General features: G+C 42.3%; 1 protein-coding gene across 1 annotated transcript in view; it reads left to right on the top strand.

Moving 5' to 3' along the window:
* Positions 1 to 17776, top strand: part of adamtsl5 (ADAMTS like 5) — a 70613-nt gene extending 52837 nt beyond the window's left edge. Inside the window, exons 8-13 of the mRNA XM_042318615.1 lie at positions 2044 to 2130; positions 3694 to 3857; positions 5789 to 5990; positions 11792 to 11932; positions 14822 to 14893; positions 15251 to 17776. Coding sequence (XP_042174549.1) covers positions 2044 to 2130; positions 3694 to 3857; positions 5789 to 5990; positions 11792 to 11932; positions 14822 to 14893; positions 15251 to 15594 — 1010 coding nt within the window. The 3' untranslated portion in view covers positions 15595 to 17776. The remainder of the gene's footprint in view (positions 1 to 2043; positions 2131 to 3693; positions 3858 to 5788; positions 5991 to 11791; positions 11933 to 14821; positions 14894 to 15250) is intronic.

The following is a 17776-nucleotide window of genomic DNA, read 5'->3' as shown; positions in this document are numbered from 1 at the left end:
CACAGCTTTAATCTCAGAGACCTACAATTGTCAAAACAAGAGCAACGGTTTCTCAGTCCCATAGAAAAACCACAATGAATAGGGTAGTCTTGCTGCTCGCTTTTCACACACCAGCAGCAGGGGAACCACAGAGATGTTGACTGCTTTTGACTAGTGAAATATCACTCTCTAAATGAATGGTTCATGCTTTTGGCTCGATGATGAAATATCCCTCTTTGGTTTAACCATTAATAAACTGTCTGTAAATCATTATGTAATCCTAATTTAGTTATCATTAATGAGTAAATTAATATGTATTAACAATTTGCTATGAGAATATATCTCAGAAAAAAAGCTTTATGTATATAAACTCCACAAAAAAAGAAACGTCCCTTTTTCAGGACCCTGTCTTTCAAAGATAATTTGTAAAAATCCAAATAACTTCACAGCTCTTGATTGTAAAGGGTTTAAACTCTGTTTCCCTGCTTGTTCAATGAACCATAAACAATTAATGAACATGCACTTGTGGAACTGTCGTTAAGACACTAACAGTTTACAGACGGTAGGCAATTAAGGTCACAGTTATGAAAACTTAGGACACTAAAAGAGGCCTTTCTAATGACACTGAAAAACACCAAAAGAAAGATGCCCAGGGTCCCTGCTCATCTGCGTGAACGTGCCTTAGACATGCTGCAAGGAGGCATGAGGAGTGCAGATGTGGCCAGGACAATAAATTGCAATGTCCGTACTGTGAGACGCCTAAGACAGCGCTCCAGGGACACAGGACGGACAGCTGATCGTCATCGCAGTGGCAGACCACGTGTAAAAACACCTGCACAGGATCGGTACATCCGAACATCACACCTACAGACAGGTACAGGATGGCAACAACAACTGCCCGAGTTACACCAGGAACGCACAATCCCTCCATCAGTGCTCAGACTGTCTGCAATAGGCTGAGAGAGGCTGGACTGAGGGCTTGTAGGCCTGTTGTAAGGCAGGATCTCACCAGACATCACCAGCAACAACGTTGTCTATGGGCACAAACCCACCGTCGCTGGACCAGACAGGACTGGCAAAAAGTGCTTTTCACTGACGACTCGCGGTTTTGTCTCACCAGGGGTGATGGTCGGATTCGTGTTTATCGTCAAAGGAATGAGCGTTACACCGAGGCCTGTACTCTGGAGCGGGATCGATTTGGAGGTAGAGGGTCCGTCATGGTCTAGGGTGGTGTGTCACAGCATCATCGGACTGAGCTTGTTGTCATTGCAAGCAATCTCAATGCTGTGCGTTACAGGGAAGACATCCTCCTCCCTCATGTGGTACCCTTCCTGCAGGCTCATCCTGACATGACCCTCCAGCATGACAATGCCACCAGCCATACTGCTCGTTCTGTGCGTGATTTCCTTCAAGACAGGAATGTCAGTATTCTGCCATGGCCAGCGAAGAGCCCGGATCTCAATCCCATTGAGCACGTCTGGGACCTGTTGGATCGGAGGGCGAGGGCTAGGGTCCGGGAACTTGCAGGTGCCTTGGTGGAAGAGTGGGGTAACATTTCACAGCAAGAACTGGCAAATCTGGTGCAGACCATGAGGAGGAGATGCACTGCAGTACTTAATGCAGCTGGTGGCCACACCAGATACTGACTGTTATTTTATTTTGACCCCCCTTTGTTCAGGGACACATCATTCAATTTCTGTTAGTCACATGTCTGTGGAACTTGTTCAGTTTATGTCTCAGTTGTTGAGTCTTGTTATGTTCATACAAATATTTACACATGTTAAGTTTGCTGAAAACAAAAGCAGTTGACAGTGAGAGGACCTTTTTTCTGAGTTTATGTATTTACTTTAATAAAGTTTTATATGTGTTACACATAAGCATATACCGTATATATTCACAAATATAAATATATATTTATATATATATTGCATATAACACATACTGCACCACATATTGTGTTTATATTCATCATTGTTACCCAGTCTCTAAATTAATGGTTTATACTTGTTTCCCACTGATGTAATATCTGTCTTAATGAATGTCTCTGTACTCTGTTGGCTATAGCGGGTCCGTTTGGGTACAATGAAGTGACCATGATCCCAGCTGGAGCTACTCACATCCGTGTCACCGATAACAGCAGGAACTATCTGGGTAAGAGATGGCTCAGCTTGACAGACGCACGCGCACACACGCACGCACGCACACACACTGGGAATGAGCTGTCACACAAGGACAGCATCAATGTTCTGTATATCATTAACTATATACAGTACATATACAGACAGCCTCTCAGAAGTGCTGGTTTGACAGAGAATTTGCTTTGAGACCTTTTTATCATCTTCTGTATGTCTGCTATGAGTTTCAACCCACCCAGCCATGGCTAGAGAACTCTACCACTTCCCTGACACTTTCAGTAGCCATAATGCTGCTCTCCTCTCATTCCTGTTTGCTTACTGTTGCTTCCTGGCACCAGAGACCGATACAGCTCTCTGGTTGATACCCAGCTGCACTCTGGCTGGGCTCTCCAGTCAACACAACACCCAAGGCTATCCATCTATTCTCACCCACATTTACAAGACCGTAATGACGTGACTCCTGAAATGGAAAATGCAGGGATCCTGAAATGGAACACTCGTAAATGTTTAATTTGGCCATGGGACAGGGTGGGGGAACTGGGTGTGGGAAAAGGGTGGGGGGCCTTCTGGCAGGCAAGTGGATGTACTTGGTTAGTTCTGATTTGGTTGGAAGATATCCCCCCCCCACAAAATGTACTTCCAAGAGATGGTTTCCCTATTTGTCTGTTCCTGCAACTTGTCACAGTTAGGCCAAACAAGGCAATGATGTAGTAATGCCACTCTGTTTGGCAAGGCAACTTTGTTACTTTGCTGAATTAAGAAATGTTACATTGTAGGATTGAGGTTTATTCCATTTCAATTTAGTGAAGTGGTCCCATGGTCCCGTGTAGCTCAGTTGGTAGAGCATGGCTCTTGCAACGCCAGGGTTGTTGGTATGCACTCACTACTCTGTTACTTCGGATAAAAGAGTCTGCTAACTGACATAAATGTAAGTAGAAATTCCAACTCATGGCCTCCTGAGTGGCGCAGCGGTCGAAGGAACTGCATCGCAGTACTTGAGGCGTCACTTCAGACCCGGGTTCAATCCCAGGCTGTGTCACAACCGGCCGTGACCGGGAGTCCCTTAGGGCGGCACACAATTGGCCCAGCGTTGCCCGGGTTAGGGGCAGGTTTGGCCGGGGGGTTTTACTTGGCTCATCTAGCGACTCCCTGTGGTAGGCCGAGCGCCCTCAGGCTGACTTCGGTCGTCAGTTGAACGGTGTTTCCTCCGACACATTGGTGCGGCTGGCTTCCGGGTTAAGTTGGCGGGTGTTAAGAAGCGCTGTTTGGCGGGTCATGTTTCAGAGGATGCATGACTCGACTTTCACCTCTACCAAGCCTGTTGGAGAGTTGCAGCGATGAGACAAGATCGTAATTGGATATGATGAAATTGAGGAGGAAAAATCCACATCAAATTTCCCTCATTCCTCAATTGTGATTTGTGAATTGACTGAAAAGGAATTGACCCCAACCGTAGCATAATTCAATCAAACACATACATATTATCATCACAAAGCCAATTTCAGTCACACTTCACCAATCAGCATTGAAAACCAAACACATTCCCTACCTTCATTCAAGCCTTCTCTTCTCCCTCCAGCGCTCCAGAACGGGCGTTCCCAGTTTGTCATTAATGGGAACTGGAAGATCAGTGTTCCTGGGGAGTACAGCGTAGCGGGAACCAAGCTCCTGTACAAGCGCTCTGTGGACACCTGGGAAAGCTTTGAGGTCCCTGGACCCACAATGGAGGACCTGCACGTCATGGTCAGTCTGGTCAAAGTTATGATTGACAGGCAATGCAATAACTATACTGAACAAAAATATCATCGTAACATGCAACAATTTCATTGATTTTTACTGAGTAACAGTTCATGTGAGGGAATCAGTCAATTGAAATAGATTCATTAGGCCCTAATCTCTGGATTTCACATGACGGGAAGTAAAGGAAAAAATGGGCCTCACAATGGGCCTTAGGATCTCGTTACGGTATTTTTATGCATTCAAATTGCCATTGATAAAATGCTATGTCCGTAGCTTATGCCTGTCCATACCTTAACCCCACTGCTACCATGGGGCAGTCTGTTCACATCAGCCAACCGCTCACCCACACAACAATATATACGTGATCTGTGGTTGGGAGGCCGGTTGGACGTACTACCAAATTCTCTAAAACAATGTTGGAGGCTGCTTATATTAGAGAAATTAACATTAAATTCTCTGGCAACAGCTCTGGTGGGCTTTCGTGCAGTCAACATGCCAATTGCACTCGCCTTCAAAACTTGAGACATTTGTCGCATTGTGTTGTGTGACAGAACTGCACATTTTAGTGGCCTTTTATTGTCCCCAGCACAAGGTGCACTTGTGTAATGATCATGCTGTTTAATCAGCTTCTTGATATGCCACACCTGTCAGGTGGATGGATTATCTTAACAAAGGAAAAATGCTCACTAACAGGGATGTAAACAAATTTGTGCATAACGTTTTAGAGAACGTTTTTTTGTGTGTATGGAACATTTCTGAGATTTTTTATTTCAGCTCATGTAACATGGGACCAACACTTTACATGTTGTGTTTACTGTATATTTTTGTTCAGTGTATATAAAGACTGCAAACTAACCTCACTAATTAAGGTACACAATGATAGCTTTGTTAGTATACTTGTTCAACCCCCTAGTTTTGTCGCACCTAGACTACTGTTCAGTAGTGTCGTCAGGTGCCACAAAGAGGGACTTATGAAAAGTACAATTGGCTCATAAGGCAGCACGTCTGGCCCTTAAGGGGAGCTGACGTTAATGATATGCATGTCAATCTCTCATGGCTCAAAGTGGAAGAGAGATTGACTTCATCACTACTTGTTTTTATAAGAAGTGTTTACAAGCTGAATGTACCGAGCCGTTTGTTTAAACTCCAAGCACACAGCTCGGACACCCATGCATACCCCACAAGACATACCCCCAGAGGTCTCTTCACAGTCCCCAAGTCCAGAACAGACTATGGGAGGCTCACAGTTCTACATAGAGCCATGACTACATGGAACTCTATTCCACATCAGGTAAATACACCTTATGAAACAATGGAGACAGTGAAGAGACACCCACACAGGTACAGACACATGCATACACACACACGCTAGCAGACTCTCTCGACACACACGTACATTGTAATATTGTGGTATTATACATTTTGTATTGTAGATATTCAGTGGTGTAATACTGTTATATGATAAACTGTTTTATGTGTAATGTAAGTGCCTTAATGTGTTTGGACCACAGGAAGAGTAGCTGCTACCTTGGCAGCAGCTAATGGGAATCCCTAATAATGACAAATACAAAACTCCAATTTATCAGAACCAGTCTCCTCTCCTATATGTAACGGACATATATTTTCTTAATGTGTTGTCTTCCATATGTAATATTTTTTCAGTATATTGTTGGTATTGACAGTTCTAAACTGGGTGGTTTGAGCCCTGAATGCTGATTGGCTGACAGCCGTGTTATATCAGACCGTATACCACGGGTATGACAAAACATTTATTTTTTACTTTTCTAATTACGTTGGTAACCAGTTTATAATAGCAATAAGGCATCTCTGGGGTTTGTGTTATATGGCCAATATTGCTTAAAATATACTGGGTATTATAAAACAATATATATTAAAATATACATCCGTTGTACACTGTGTGGTTGTGTCTGCAGGTGTTGGTGACAGACAGGAACCCGGGGATAGAATACGAGTATTGGCTCCCTCCAGACCGCTACGCTCTGTTCCATGGCAGGAGGAGTCAGCTACGCCAGCCTCACCACACTGCTAGCTACATCCCCTGGGATCACCCCACCACTACTACTACCACTACTACTACTACTAGACCTCCCCCTGTCACCACAAGACCCTACTGGGGTAAGACCGCTGACCATTGTTAAAGGGGTAGTTCAACCAAATTAAAATAACATTTTGTTTCCTTACCTTGTAAGAAGTCTAAGGACAAAATGCAATCCAGGTTGTGGGTTTGTTTTTCCCTAGGCACTGCCACCAACCGCTAGCTAGCATTTTGTAAGCAAAAGCCAATAGACCGCAATGTACCCATTATTAACATGTGTTAAATTTCATGTCCAAAATGTCCATTTAATGGGATGTATGCATTTACATGGGAAAACCTGCCCCTGGTTTCACTCATCCTCTGTTTGTGTGACTGAAGTTTAATACATGATGGATGGATGGATGGATGGATGGATGGATGGATGGATGGATACGGAAGATGGATGGATGGATACGGAAGATGGATGGATACAGATGATGGATGGATACGGATGATGGATGGATACGGATGATGGATGGATGGATATGGATGATGGATGGATACGGATGATGGATGGATGGATATGGATGATGGATGGATACGGATGATGGATGGATATGGATGATGGATGGATACAGATGATGGATGGATACAGATGATGGATGGATGGATATGGATGATGGATGGATACAGATGATGGATGGATGGATGATGGAGGATGATGGATGGATGGATACAGATGATGGATGGATATGGATGATGGATACGGATGGACGGATGATGGATGGATACGGATGGGATACGGATGATGGATGGATACGGATGATGGATGGATACGGATGATGGATGGATGGATATGGATGATGGATGGATACGGATGATGGATGGATATGGATGATGGATGGATACAGATGATGGATGGATGGATATGGATGATGGATGGATGGATACGGATGATGGATGGATACAGATGATGGATGGATGATATGGATGATGGATGGATACAGATGATGGATGGATATGGATGATGGAGGCTACGGATGATGGATGGATACGATGATGGATGGATGGATACGGATGATGGATGGATACGATGATGGATGGATGGATACGGATGATGGATGGATATGGATGATGGATGGATACAGATGATGGATGGATGGATATGGATGATGGATGGATACAGATGATGGATGGATACGGATGATGGATGGATATGGATGATGGATGGATACGGATGATGGATGGATGGATACGGATGATGGATGGATGGATACGGATGATGGATGGATACGGATGATGGATGGATGGATACAGATGATGGATGGATGGATACGGATGATGGATGGATGGATACGGATGATGGATGGATGGATACGGATGATGGATAGATAGATGGATCTAAACATTACTCCAAGGGGTATTAAAAAAATCTGCACATTACGACAAGCTCTAAAAGTAAAATTAATAAATAAATGTTTGTGTTTTTAATATTTTCAGATCTGACTGCCTCCGGTACAGCAGATGTACTGCCAGATCTCAAAATAGTTTTTTTTACATTTAATTTTGTTTTAATGAATATCACTAACAACAAAGGTAACACATTTTGGCCAAGGGATCTGTGGTATAAGTTTAGAAGGTGTAATACAACACAATGTAATATTATTCATCTACAAAGTATGTTCATAACCCTGGGCAACATGGGCCTGGGAGGCTGACAGGGACCCCAGTTTGAAAACCCCTGGCCTACAAACTGACTGTGCCTTGCTAATGTTCAGCAAATGTCTTCTGGAATGTTTTATTACATCCGTTTATATAAGAGGGGAATTATTAACTGCAAACTCAATCATAGGTTTATAATCAGTGTTGTATTTTTATTAAATTGGCCCTGGTTGGAATGTAACCAACATTCAACAGTAATCCTTATATTTGTCCTATATAACTGCAAAAGTGGACTTTGATCCAAAACTGAATACACTGTTCTGACCTGCTATACTTTGATCTGTACCTGGATGACAATAACTGATAAAGCCAAGGCATGAAGTTTCTGGAGTGGAATGTCCCCCACTTATCTTAGAAGTGTTTAGTGATAAAACTCCTAATCCCAAAACCCACCGCATATTCCATACTGAGATAGTGGTGCTTGGTACAAAACCATAGTTTTGACTCATTTTTGTGTACTGCTCAACAAAGAAATGATCTAAGACTTTAGCATCCTTTAGAATTTAGTAAACAGGTTTGATAATTTAGTAATTTATCAAGTAATTTGGTGCAGGACATAATGGGAGTAGCCTAGCCCCTAGCATAGTGTTTTCTAACTGGTGGGTTGAGAAGTAGTCTAGTCCCTAGCATAGTGTTTTCTAACTGGTGGGTTGAGAAGTAGTCTAGCCCCTAGCATAGTGTTTTCTAACTGGTGGGTTGAGAAGTAGTCTAGCCCCTAGCATAGTGTGTTCTAACTGGTGGGTTGAGAAGTAGCCTAGTCCCTAGCATAGTGTTTTCTAACTGGTGGGTTGAGAAGTAGTCTAGCCCCTAGCATAGTGTTTTCTAACTGGTGGGTTGAGAAGTAGTCTAGTCCCTAGCATAGTGTTTTCTAACTGGTGGGTTGAGAAGTAGTCTAGCCCCTAGCATAGTGTTTTCTAACTGGTGGGTTGAGAAGTAGTCTAGTCCCTAGCATAGTGTTTTCTAACTGGTGGGTTGAGAAGTAGTCTAGCCCCTAGCATAGTGTTTTCTAACTGGTGGGTTGAGAAGTAGTCTAGTCCCTAGCATAGTGTTTTCTAACTGGTGGGTTGAGAAGTAGCCTAGCCCCTAGCATAGTGTTTTCTAACTGGTGGGTTGAGAAGTAGTCTAGTCCCTAGCATAGTGTTTTCTAACTGGTGGGTTGAGAAGTAGTCTAGCCCTAGCATAGTGTTTTCTAACTGGTGGGTTGAGAAGTAGTCTAGTCCCTAGCATAGTGTTTTCTAACTGGTGGGTTGAGCAAGTAGTCTAAGTAGTGTTTTCTAGCCCCTAGCATAGTGTTTTCTAACTGGTGGGTTGAGAAGTAGTCTAGTCCCTAGCATAGTGTTTTCTAACTGGTGGGTTGAGAAGTAGTCTAGCCCCTAGCATAGTGTTTTCTAACTGGTGGGTTGAGAAGTAGTCTAGCCCCTAGCATAGTGTTTTCTAACTGGTGGGTTGAGAAGTAGTCTAGCCCTAGCATAGTGTTTTCTAACTGGTGGGTTGAGAAGTAGTCTAGTCCCTAGCATAGTGTTTTCTAACTGGTGGGTTGAGAAGTAGTCTAGCCCCTAGCATAGTGTTTTCTAACTGGTGGGTTGAGAAGTAGTCTAGCCCCTAGCATAGTGTTTTCTAACTGGTGGGTTGAGAAGTAGTCTAGCCCCTAGCATGGTGTTTTCTAACTGGTGGGTTGAGAAGTAGTCTAGCCCCTAGTATAGTGTTTTCTAACTGGTGGGTTGAGAAGTAGTCTAGCCCCTAGCATAGTGTTTTTAACTTGGGTTGGGTCTAACTGGTGGGTTGAGAAGTAGTCTAGCCCTAGCATAGTGTTTTCTAACTGGTGGGTTGAGAAGTAGTCTAGCCCCTAGCATAGTGTTTTCTAACTGGTGGGTTGAGAAGTAGTCTAGTCCCTAGCATAGTGTTTTCTAACTGGTGGGTTGAGAAGTAGTCTAGCCCCTAGCATAGTGTTTTCTAACTGGTGGGTTGAGAAGTAGTCTAGCCCCTAGCATAGTGTTTTCTAACTGGTGGGTTGAGAAGTAGTCTAGCCCCTAGCATAGTGTTTTCTAACTGGTGGGTTGAGAAGTAGTCTAGCCCCTAGCATAGTGTTTTCTAACTGGTGGGTTGAGAAGTAGTCTAGCCCTAGCATAGTGTTTTCTAACTGGTGGGTTGAGAAGTAGTCTAGTCCCTAGCATAGTGTTTTCTAACTGGTGGGTTGAGAAGTAGTCTAACTGGTGGGTTGAGAAGTAGTCCCCTAGCATAGTGTTTTCTAACTGGTGGGTTGAGAAGTAGTCTAGCCCCTAGCATAGTGTTTTCTAACTTTGAGAAGTAGTCTAGCCCCTAGTTTAGTGTTTTCTAACTGGTGGGTTGAGAAGTAGTCTAGTCCCTAGCATAGTGTTTCTAACTGGTGGGTTGAGAAGTAGTCTAGCCCCTAGCATAGTGTTTTCTAACTGGTGGGTTGAGAAGTAGTCTAGCCCCTAGCATAGTGTTTTCTAACTGGTGGGTTGAGAAGTAGTCTAGTCCCTAGCATAGTGTTTTCTAACTGGTGGGTTGAGAAGTAGTCTAGTCCCTAGCATAGTGTTTTCTAACTGGTGGGTTGAGAAGTAGTCTAGCCCCTAGCATAGTGTTTTCTAACTGGTGGGTTGAGAAGTAGTCTAGCCCTAGCATAGTGTTTTCTAACTGGTGGGTTGAGAAGTAGTCTAGCCCCTAGCATAGTGTTTTCTAACTGGTGGGTTGAGAAGTAGTCTAGTCCCTAGCATAGTGTTTTCTAACTGGTGGGTTGAGAAGTAGTCTAGCCCCCCTAGCATAGTGTTTTCTAACTGGTGGGTTGAGAAGTAGTCTAGTCCCTAGCATAGTGTTTTCTAACTGGTGGGTTGAGAAGTAGTCTAGTCCCTAGCATAGTGTTTTCTAACTGGTGGGTTGAGAAGTAGTCTAGCCCCTAGCATAGTGTTTTCTAACTGGTGGGTTGAGAAGTAGTCTAGTCCCTAGCATAGTGTTTTCTAACTGGTGGGTTGAGAAGTAGTCTAGTCCCTAGCATAGTGTTTTCTAACTGGTGGGTTGAGAAGTAGTCTAGTCCCTAGCATAGTGTTTTCTAACTGGTGGGTTTAGATCCACTAAAGGGTCACGCAGTCAGTTCCTTTTGAGTCGTGGCTAAAGACTGGGTTAGGTCTAGAAACATGGTCTTATTTACCTTGTGGGTCACAGGGAGCATTGAAAGCCTGTGGGGGAGTCAAGACGAACAAAAGCGATTGCTTTTTAGCATTTTGGAGCAGAAATTAATGATCTAAGACGATGTTTGCTCATGTCGTATCATAGTGATTTGATGCTGGACAGAAAGTCACTCTTTAGTGATTCTGTCACGCCTGCTCCCGCTCCCTCTCTCTGGCGCTCAAGGGCGCCAGGCTGCCCCTCATTACACACACCTGTCACCATCATTACACGCATCAGCGCTTCATTGGACTCACCTGGACTCCTTCACTTTGTTGATTGCCCCCTCTCTATCTGTCTGTTCCTCAGTTGCATCCCCGTGTCAGCATTAATGTTGTTTTGTTTCCCCTGTCCAGACCCTGTTCGTGTGTTTTGTTTCCTGTCTATTTCATTAAACGGTCACTCCCTGTACTTGCTTCTCGTCTCCCACTGCCTGTCCTTACAGATTCTACCTAAAGAATGCCTTGGAAAGATCCCTTGCCCAAATCCTGAGTCAAGATACACATGTGCTTCTCCATCGTTTGCACAAATCTCACATTAATGGATGATTAATGCAAATTTAAAGGAATAGTTCAGAAATTGTACATATTTAGATATTTTTTCCCTCATCTCTTAAATGGATTGTGGTCCTCAATGAATTGTTTTTTAATGATTAAAAATTATTTGGGCATGATATTTAAAACATGCTTAACTGGGGAGATTTACTGACATGGTGCTTTGGTAAAAAAAAATGCTCATGTTAACATTTTGTTGGCAGTGGCTAGTTTAACAAAAACAAAGTGTGGATTGCAGTCACTCCTTTTCCATAGACTGCTTTTAAGGTAAGAAAACAAACATCTAATAAATAAGTAAACTATCCCTTAAAGTTCCATTTGAGTTTATGTCTTGGACCCAGGTCCTTTTCTTGGTCAGGTCATGAAAACTCCTGGCCCTAACTCCAAAGGCATGTTGATACTCAATAATGTAACTCACCTTTTCCCGCACTGTCCCTCAGCTCCTCCAGGTGGCTGGCCCATCAAGTCCCCTCGCCACCCAGCTCGACAACCCCCTCACCAGCCCCATCGCCCACCTGTCCTTCCCCGCCTGGAGAGGGATGAGACCAGGAGGAACCGACTACCCCAACCACCCCGAGGAGGTTTGCTCCACCTCACCTCAATCTCTCCCTCACCTAAATCTTTAACCCCTATCTCACCTCCACTCCCCTAAACCTCAACTCTCGCCTTGCTAAAATGCTATAATCCTCTCTCCTCTGCCTCCCCCCTCTACCCTACTCTTTCCTTTAATCTATCCTACTCTACTTTTCCTTTAATCTATCCTACTCTTCCTTTAATCTATCCTACTCTACTCTTCCTCTAATCTGTCCTACTCTCTAATCTACTCTTCCTTTAATGTCCTACTCTCTACTCTACTCTTCCTTTCATCTAGCCTACATCCTACTCTTCCTTTAATCTATCCTACTCTACTTTTCCTTTAATCTATCCTACTCTTCCTTTAATCTATCCTACTCTATTCTTCCTCTAATCTGTCCTACTCTCTAATCTACTCTTCCTTTATATTCCTACTCTCTACTCTACTCTTCCTTTAATCTGTGCTACTCTTCCTTTCATCTAGCCTCCATTCTACTCTTCTTTTAATCTGTCCTACTCTCTTCTTTTCATCTGTCCTAATCTCTACTCTACTCTTCCTTCATCTGTCCTAATCTCTACTTTACTCTTCCTTTCATCTGTCCTAATCTCTACTCTACTCTTTAATCTGTTCTCTACTCTACTCTTTCCTTTAATCTGTCCTGCTCTCTACTCTACTCTTTCCTTTAATCTATCCCGCTCTCTACTCTTCCTTTAATCTGTCCTAATCTTTTCTCTACTCTTCCTTTAATCTGTCCTGCTCTCTACTCTTTCCTTTAATCTATCCCGCTCTCTACTCTTCCTTTAATCTGTCCTGCTCTCTACTCTACTCTTCCTTTAATCTGTCCTAATCTCTACTCTTTCCTTTAATCTGTCCTCTCTCTACTCTTTCCTTTAATCTGTCCTGCTCTCTACTCTACTCTTTCCTTTAATCTATCCCGCTCTCTACTCTTCCTTTAATCTGTCCTAATCTTTTCTCTACTCTTCCTTTAATCTGTCCTGCTCTCTACTCTTTCCTTTAATCTATCCCGTTCTCTACTCTTCCTTTAATCTGTCCTAATCTTTTCTCTACTCTTCCTTTAATCTATCCTGCTCTCTACTCTTTCCTTTAATCTATCCTGCTCTCTACTCTTTCCTTTAATCTATCCTGCTCTCTACTCTTCCTTTAATCTGTCCTAATCTTTTCTCTACTCTTCCTTTAATCTATCCTGCTCTCTACTCTTTCCTTTAATCTATCCCGCTCTCTACTCTTTCCTTTAATCTGTCCTGCTCTCTACTCTTTCCTTTAATCTATCCTGCTCTCTACTCTTTCCTTTAATCTATCCCGTTCTCTACTCTTCCTTTAATCTGTCCTGCTCTCTACTCTTCCTTTAATCTGTCCTGCTCTCTACTCTTCCTTTAATCTGTCCTGCTCTCTACTCTTTCCTTTAATCTATCCCGCTTCTCTACTCTTCCTTTAATCTGTCCTGCTCTCTACTCTTTCCTTTAATCTGTCCTGCTCTCTACTCTTTCCTTTAATCTATCCTGCTCTCTACTCTTTCCTTTAATCTGTCCTGCTCTCTACTCTTTCCTTTAATCTATCCCGCTCTCTACTCTTCCTTTAATCTATCCTATCTCTACTCTTCCTTTAATCTGTCCTAATCTTTTCTCTACTCTTCCTTTAATCTGTCCTGCTCTCTACTCTTTCCTTTAATCTATCCCGTTCTCTACTCTTCCTTTAATCTGTCCTAATCTTTTCTCTACTCTTCCTTTAATCTGTCCTGCTCTCTACTCTTTCCTTTAATCTATCCCGCTCTCTACTCTTCCTTTAATCTGTCCTAATCTTTTCTCTACTCTTCCTTTAATCTGTCCTGCTCTCTACTCTTTCCTTTAATCTATCCCGTTCTCTACTCTTCCTTTAAATCTGTCCTGCTCTCTACTCTTTCCTTTAATCTATCCTACTCTCTACTCTTCCTTTAAATCTGTCCTAATCTTTTCTCTACTCTTCCTTTAATCTGTCCTGCTCTCTACTCTTTCCTTTAATCTGTCCTGCTCTCTACTCTTTTTCCTTTTTATCTATCCCGCTCTCTAATCTACTTTCTTTAATCTGTCCTAATCTTTTCTCTACTCTTCCTTTAATCTGTCCTGCTCTCTACTCTTTCCTTTAATCTGTCCTGCTCTTCTACTCTTCTTTCCTTTAATCTATCCCGCTTTTCTCTACTCTTCCTTTAATCTGTCCTAATCTTTTCTCTACTCTTCCTTTAATCTGTCCTGCTCTCTACTCTTTCCTTTAATCTATCCCGCTCTCTACTCTTCCTTTAATCTGTCCTAATCTTTTCTCTACTCTTTCCTTTAATCTATCCCGCTCTCTACTCTTCCTTTAATCTGTCCTAATCTTTTCTCTACTCTTCCTTTAATCTATCCCGCTCTCTACTCTTCCTTTAATCTCCTACTCTCTACTCTACTCTTTCCTTTAAATCTGTCCTAATCTTTTCTCTACTCTTCCTTTAATCTGTCCTGCTCTCTACTCTCTTTCCTTTAATCTATCCCGCTCTCTACTCTTCCTTTAATCTGTCCTAATCTTTTCTCTACTCTTCCTTTAATCTATCCTGCTCTCTACTCTTTCCTTTAATCTATCCTACTCTCTACTCTTTCCTTTAATCTATCCCGTTCTCTACTCTTCCTTTTAATCTGTCCTACTCTCTCTTTCCTTTAATCTATCCCGTTCTCTACTCTTCCTTTAAATCTGTCCTATGCTCTTCTCTTTCCTTTAATCTATCCTACTCTCTACTCTACTATCCTTAAGTCCCCTACTCACTCTCAGAAACTCATCTGTGCCATCCTAACCATTGTGCAATACCCTGATATAAAAAACAATCTGTGCTCAAATCAACTCACCGCTTCTCTTTCTACTCCCGTAGGGCATTGTGGGAAATGTAGGCGGGCCCGCGGTCGAGGGGAGCGCCAGAGGCAGTACTGCCAGAAAGACTTCGGTAAGTCTAAACTTCTTGAATACCTAAAGTTAGCGGTTCAAACACCCTTGTGTGCTTTAAATTCACATGACCCAGTTTACAGCTGGGTTTGAGTTTACAACATCAGGTGATAGTGGTGCAAGTTGACATCTCACTTAGTTTTTTAAAGTAAGGAACGAATGTAATTCGGTGAAACTTAAACAGACATTTTAAGTCAGTTGAAAAATCGCAGCATGGAAAAACAAGCATGGCACAACAAACCTTATTATAAAACATTGTAAGGGCACATACATGCTTGTAAGTTATAACAAGTTTTAATGCATTATACCTGTTGGCTTTATGTAAAGTGTTAGCATAATGTCTTTCATTGGTTGTCAGTGTTCCGTGCCAAAGTCATGAGCAAGCTGTACCGGGGCGAGGAGACGCGCTACGATGTCCAGATCATCCACACCTACCACAATCGCTTCCGCCTGGAGCACCGCGAGTTCCTGTGGGTGCCCAACGTGTGTGACTGCCCCCCTCTGGAGGAAGGGCGCCAGTACGTACTGATGGTGCGTCGCCACATTAACAACGAGCAGACGTTGAACCGGATACTGATGGAGGAGGACAGCTACGCAATACCCTATAAACCTAGAGAGGACGCTCTGTTGCGCCCCCTGGAGGATCTGTGTAGTAACAGAGGGCCCAGGCCACCTGCGGAACTGAGAGGCGGCTATGCCTAGACATAGAGATGTACAGTATACACGTGCACACCTAGATGCACACATACTTTGACTGTCATGACTCCTTAACACTCCACAAGACTGAGCACTTCTGATGGTGAATCAGACAAACAATGGGGCTGCATGTGTGTGTCTGTGTGTGACATTAAAATCCCGTACACCCCTACGCAACAACTTCCTGCCTCTGGCCCTTCAAAAGACACACAGAGAGCAACAGAACCACTAGAATTCCAAAATGGGGGAACTGAAAATGGCGGAGGCAAACACTAGTTGAACTCTGGGAAGAGACTATACTCAGGGTGACCCAGTAGATCTGCCAGTCAGCGTGATAAGAAGGCAAAGCCCTCAAAGAGCAATGCAAAAGCTGACCAGCTCACAAAGTATAGCACTTTAGGTGGATGTTATCACCCACCTTTAAAACTTACCAAAGAGAAGAATATATCCACTTCAATGGCCAAGCGTTTGTGTTTTGTTTTGTTCCCTTTGCTAACTAGATAACTGACTATAACTATCTGCCTGGGTTACTAACAGGCAGTGTTGGGGAAGCTACTCTGAAAATATAGTTTATAGCTTGTATCAATTACTTCACACTGGAAGAGGTTAAGCTACACTTCGGCCTAGATTCAATCAGATCAAGTGTTAACCGGCGATAGCAGACACCTGCATAGCTGATGTTTTGATGGTGCCGGAGATGTAACTGTGTTGGAGCTGTCAAATTGGTGAAGGGCTACTCTTCATCATTGTCACTCAAGTTAGATATTCAGAATGACAAAGTGTAGGCTATATAGAAATAATGACGCTCAAATTGAATATGATTAGCCTAAAGAAAATAATGAGGATTTCTATCAGCTGAATCGAGGTGTAGATCACATCTCATATTCCGTGTTTCGAACTTGTAAATAAGGCTCGCATGAGATTTCTCTTAATGCGACTCCGTGCAGCCAATAGCAATGTCCGCTTCAGGTATAATGCCAGGATTTGCTCTAACGCAGTTCCACCTCCGACACTGCCTGAACAACTGCTATGCGGATGTCGGCTAAAGCGGATCTGATTGAATAGAACCATTACGCTACCCTAAAGAAAAATATAGTTGACTTTAATAGTTACTTTGAAAAAGTAGTTCACTACATCCAAACTACTTCGTAAAAAACTATCATATCTAAATCTGAAATGTCATTGACTACACAGTTAAGAAAAATGACTGCAAGAACACATCAATCTGGAGTCAGATGTTAACAGTGTAGTGAGATCTGTGGGACAGCCAGAGTGAGTGCTTTGGCTTAGCCCAGTGGCCAGGGAGAGAGAGAAAAATAGGGGGTAGTTGAATAAATGTAGTGGGCAGTTCCAGTAGATAGCTACATGGCTAAAACAAGTCATTAACTACCAAAGACACTACAAAGATTTGAATGTAGTTACTACAAAATATCGGTAAATTACTAACTGAATTAAATGTAGTGGAACTACTCCCCAGGACTGCTAACAGTTCAGTCACTCTATGTGAAAATAAATGTGACACTTGACTTTCTTCTCATACCTAAGATGTATAAAACCACATATTGTTCCATATTGTATTTATGTGGCAAAATAATATCTAGATCATAACATTTATATTTGTGTTTTGCTTCTAAAATATAGTATTTTAAAAAAAAATCTATCAATGTATTTCTATCTATTGATGTATGTGTTTTGGGTAACAATTTACATGAATTTGCTCTTATACCTGTGTAGTAACCGTGTCATTAATTACACTAGTAGCATTGTAGTTACATGTTATAGCACAGTACTTCATGAATTGCGTTGTAATTGCGTAGTGATGGGGTTGAGTTTATTTCACTTGTGTAGTAACAGAAACCGCTCAACTCTACTACTATTACTATGCATTTAAATCTACACTGACATAAGAGCAAGTTAATGTAAAGTGTTACTGTGTTTTGAATATTAAATCAATCAGGTTCCCTTAGTCTGTTTTGTTAGGTCTCCTATTGTCTAATTCACATGAATATTTACTTTTGTGAGAAACAAAAATATGTATTATTCAGTATTTTATATTGGTGTGGCACTGAGTAGCTACAAATATAAGAAACATATTTAATTTGAATGACTGGTGAATTATGTGCAATCTATTCCTATACATTAACTATGCTGTAACAAGTTATTTTTTATTATAAGGTTTTAAAAATTT

The sequence above is a fragment of the Oncorhynchus tshawytscha genome, unplaced genomic scaffold (genome assembly GCF_018296145.1).
Source record: "Oncorhynchus tshawytscha isolate Ot180627B unplaced genomic scaffold, Otsh_v2.0 Un_scaffold_530_pilon_pilon, whole genome shotgun sequence".
NCBI classification, from domain to species: domain Eukaryota; kingdom Metazoa; phylum Chordata; class Actinopteri; order Salmoniformes; family Salmonidae; genus Oncorhynchus; species Oncorhynchus tshawytscha.
Note: the sequence above shows the minus strand (reverse complement) of the source record. Positions and strands in the feature narration are given on the sequence as shown.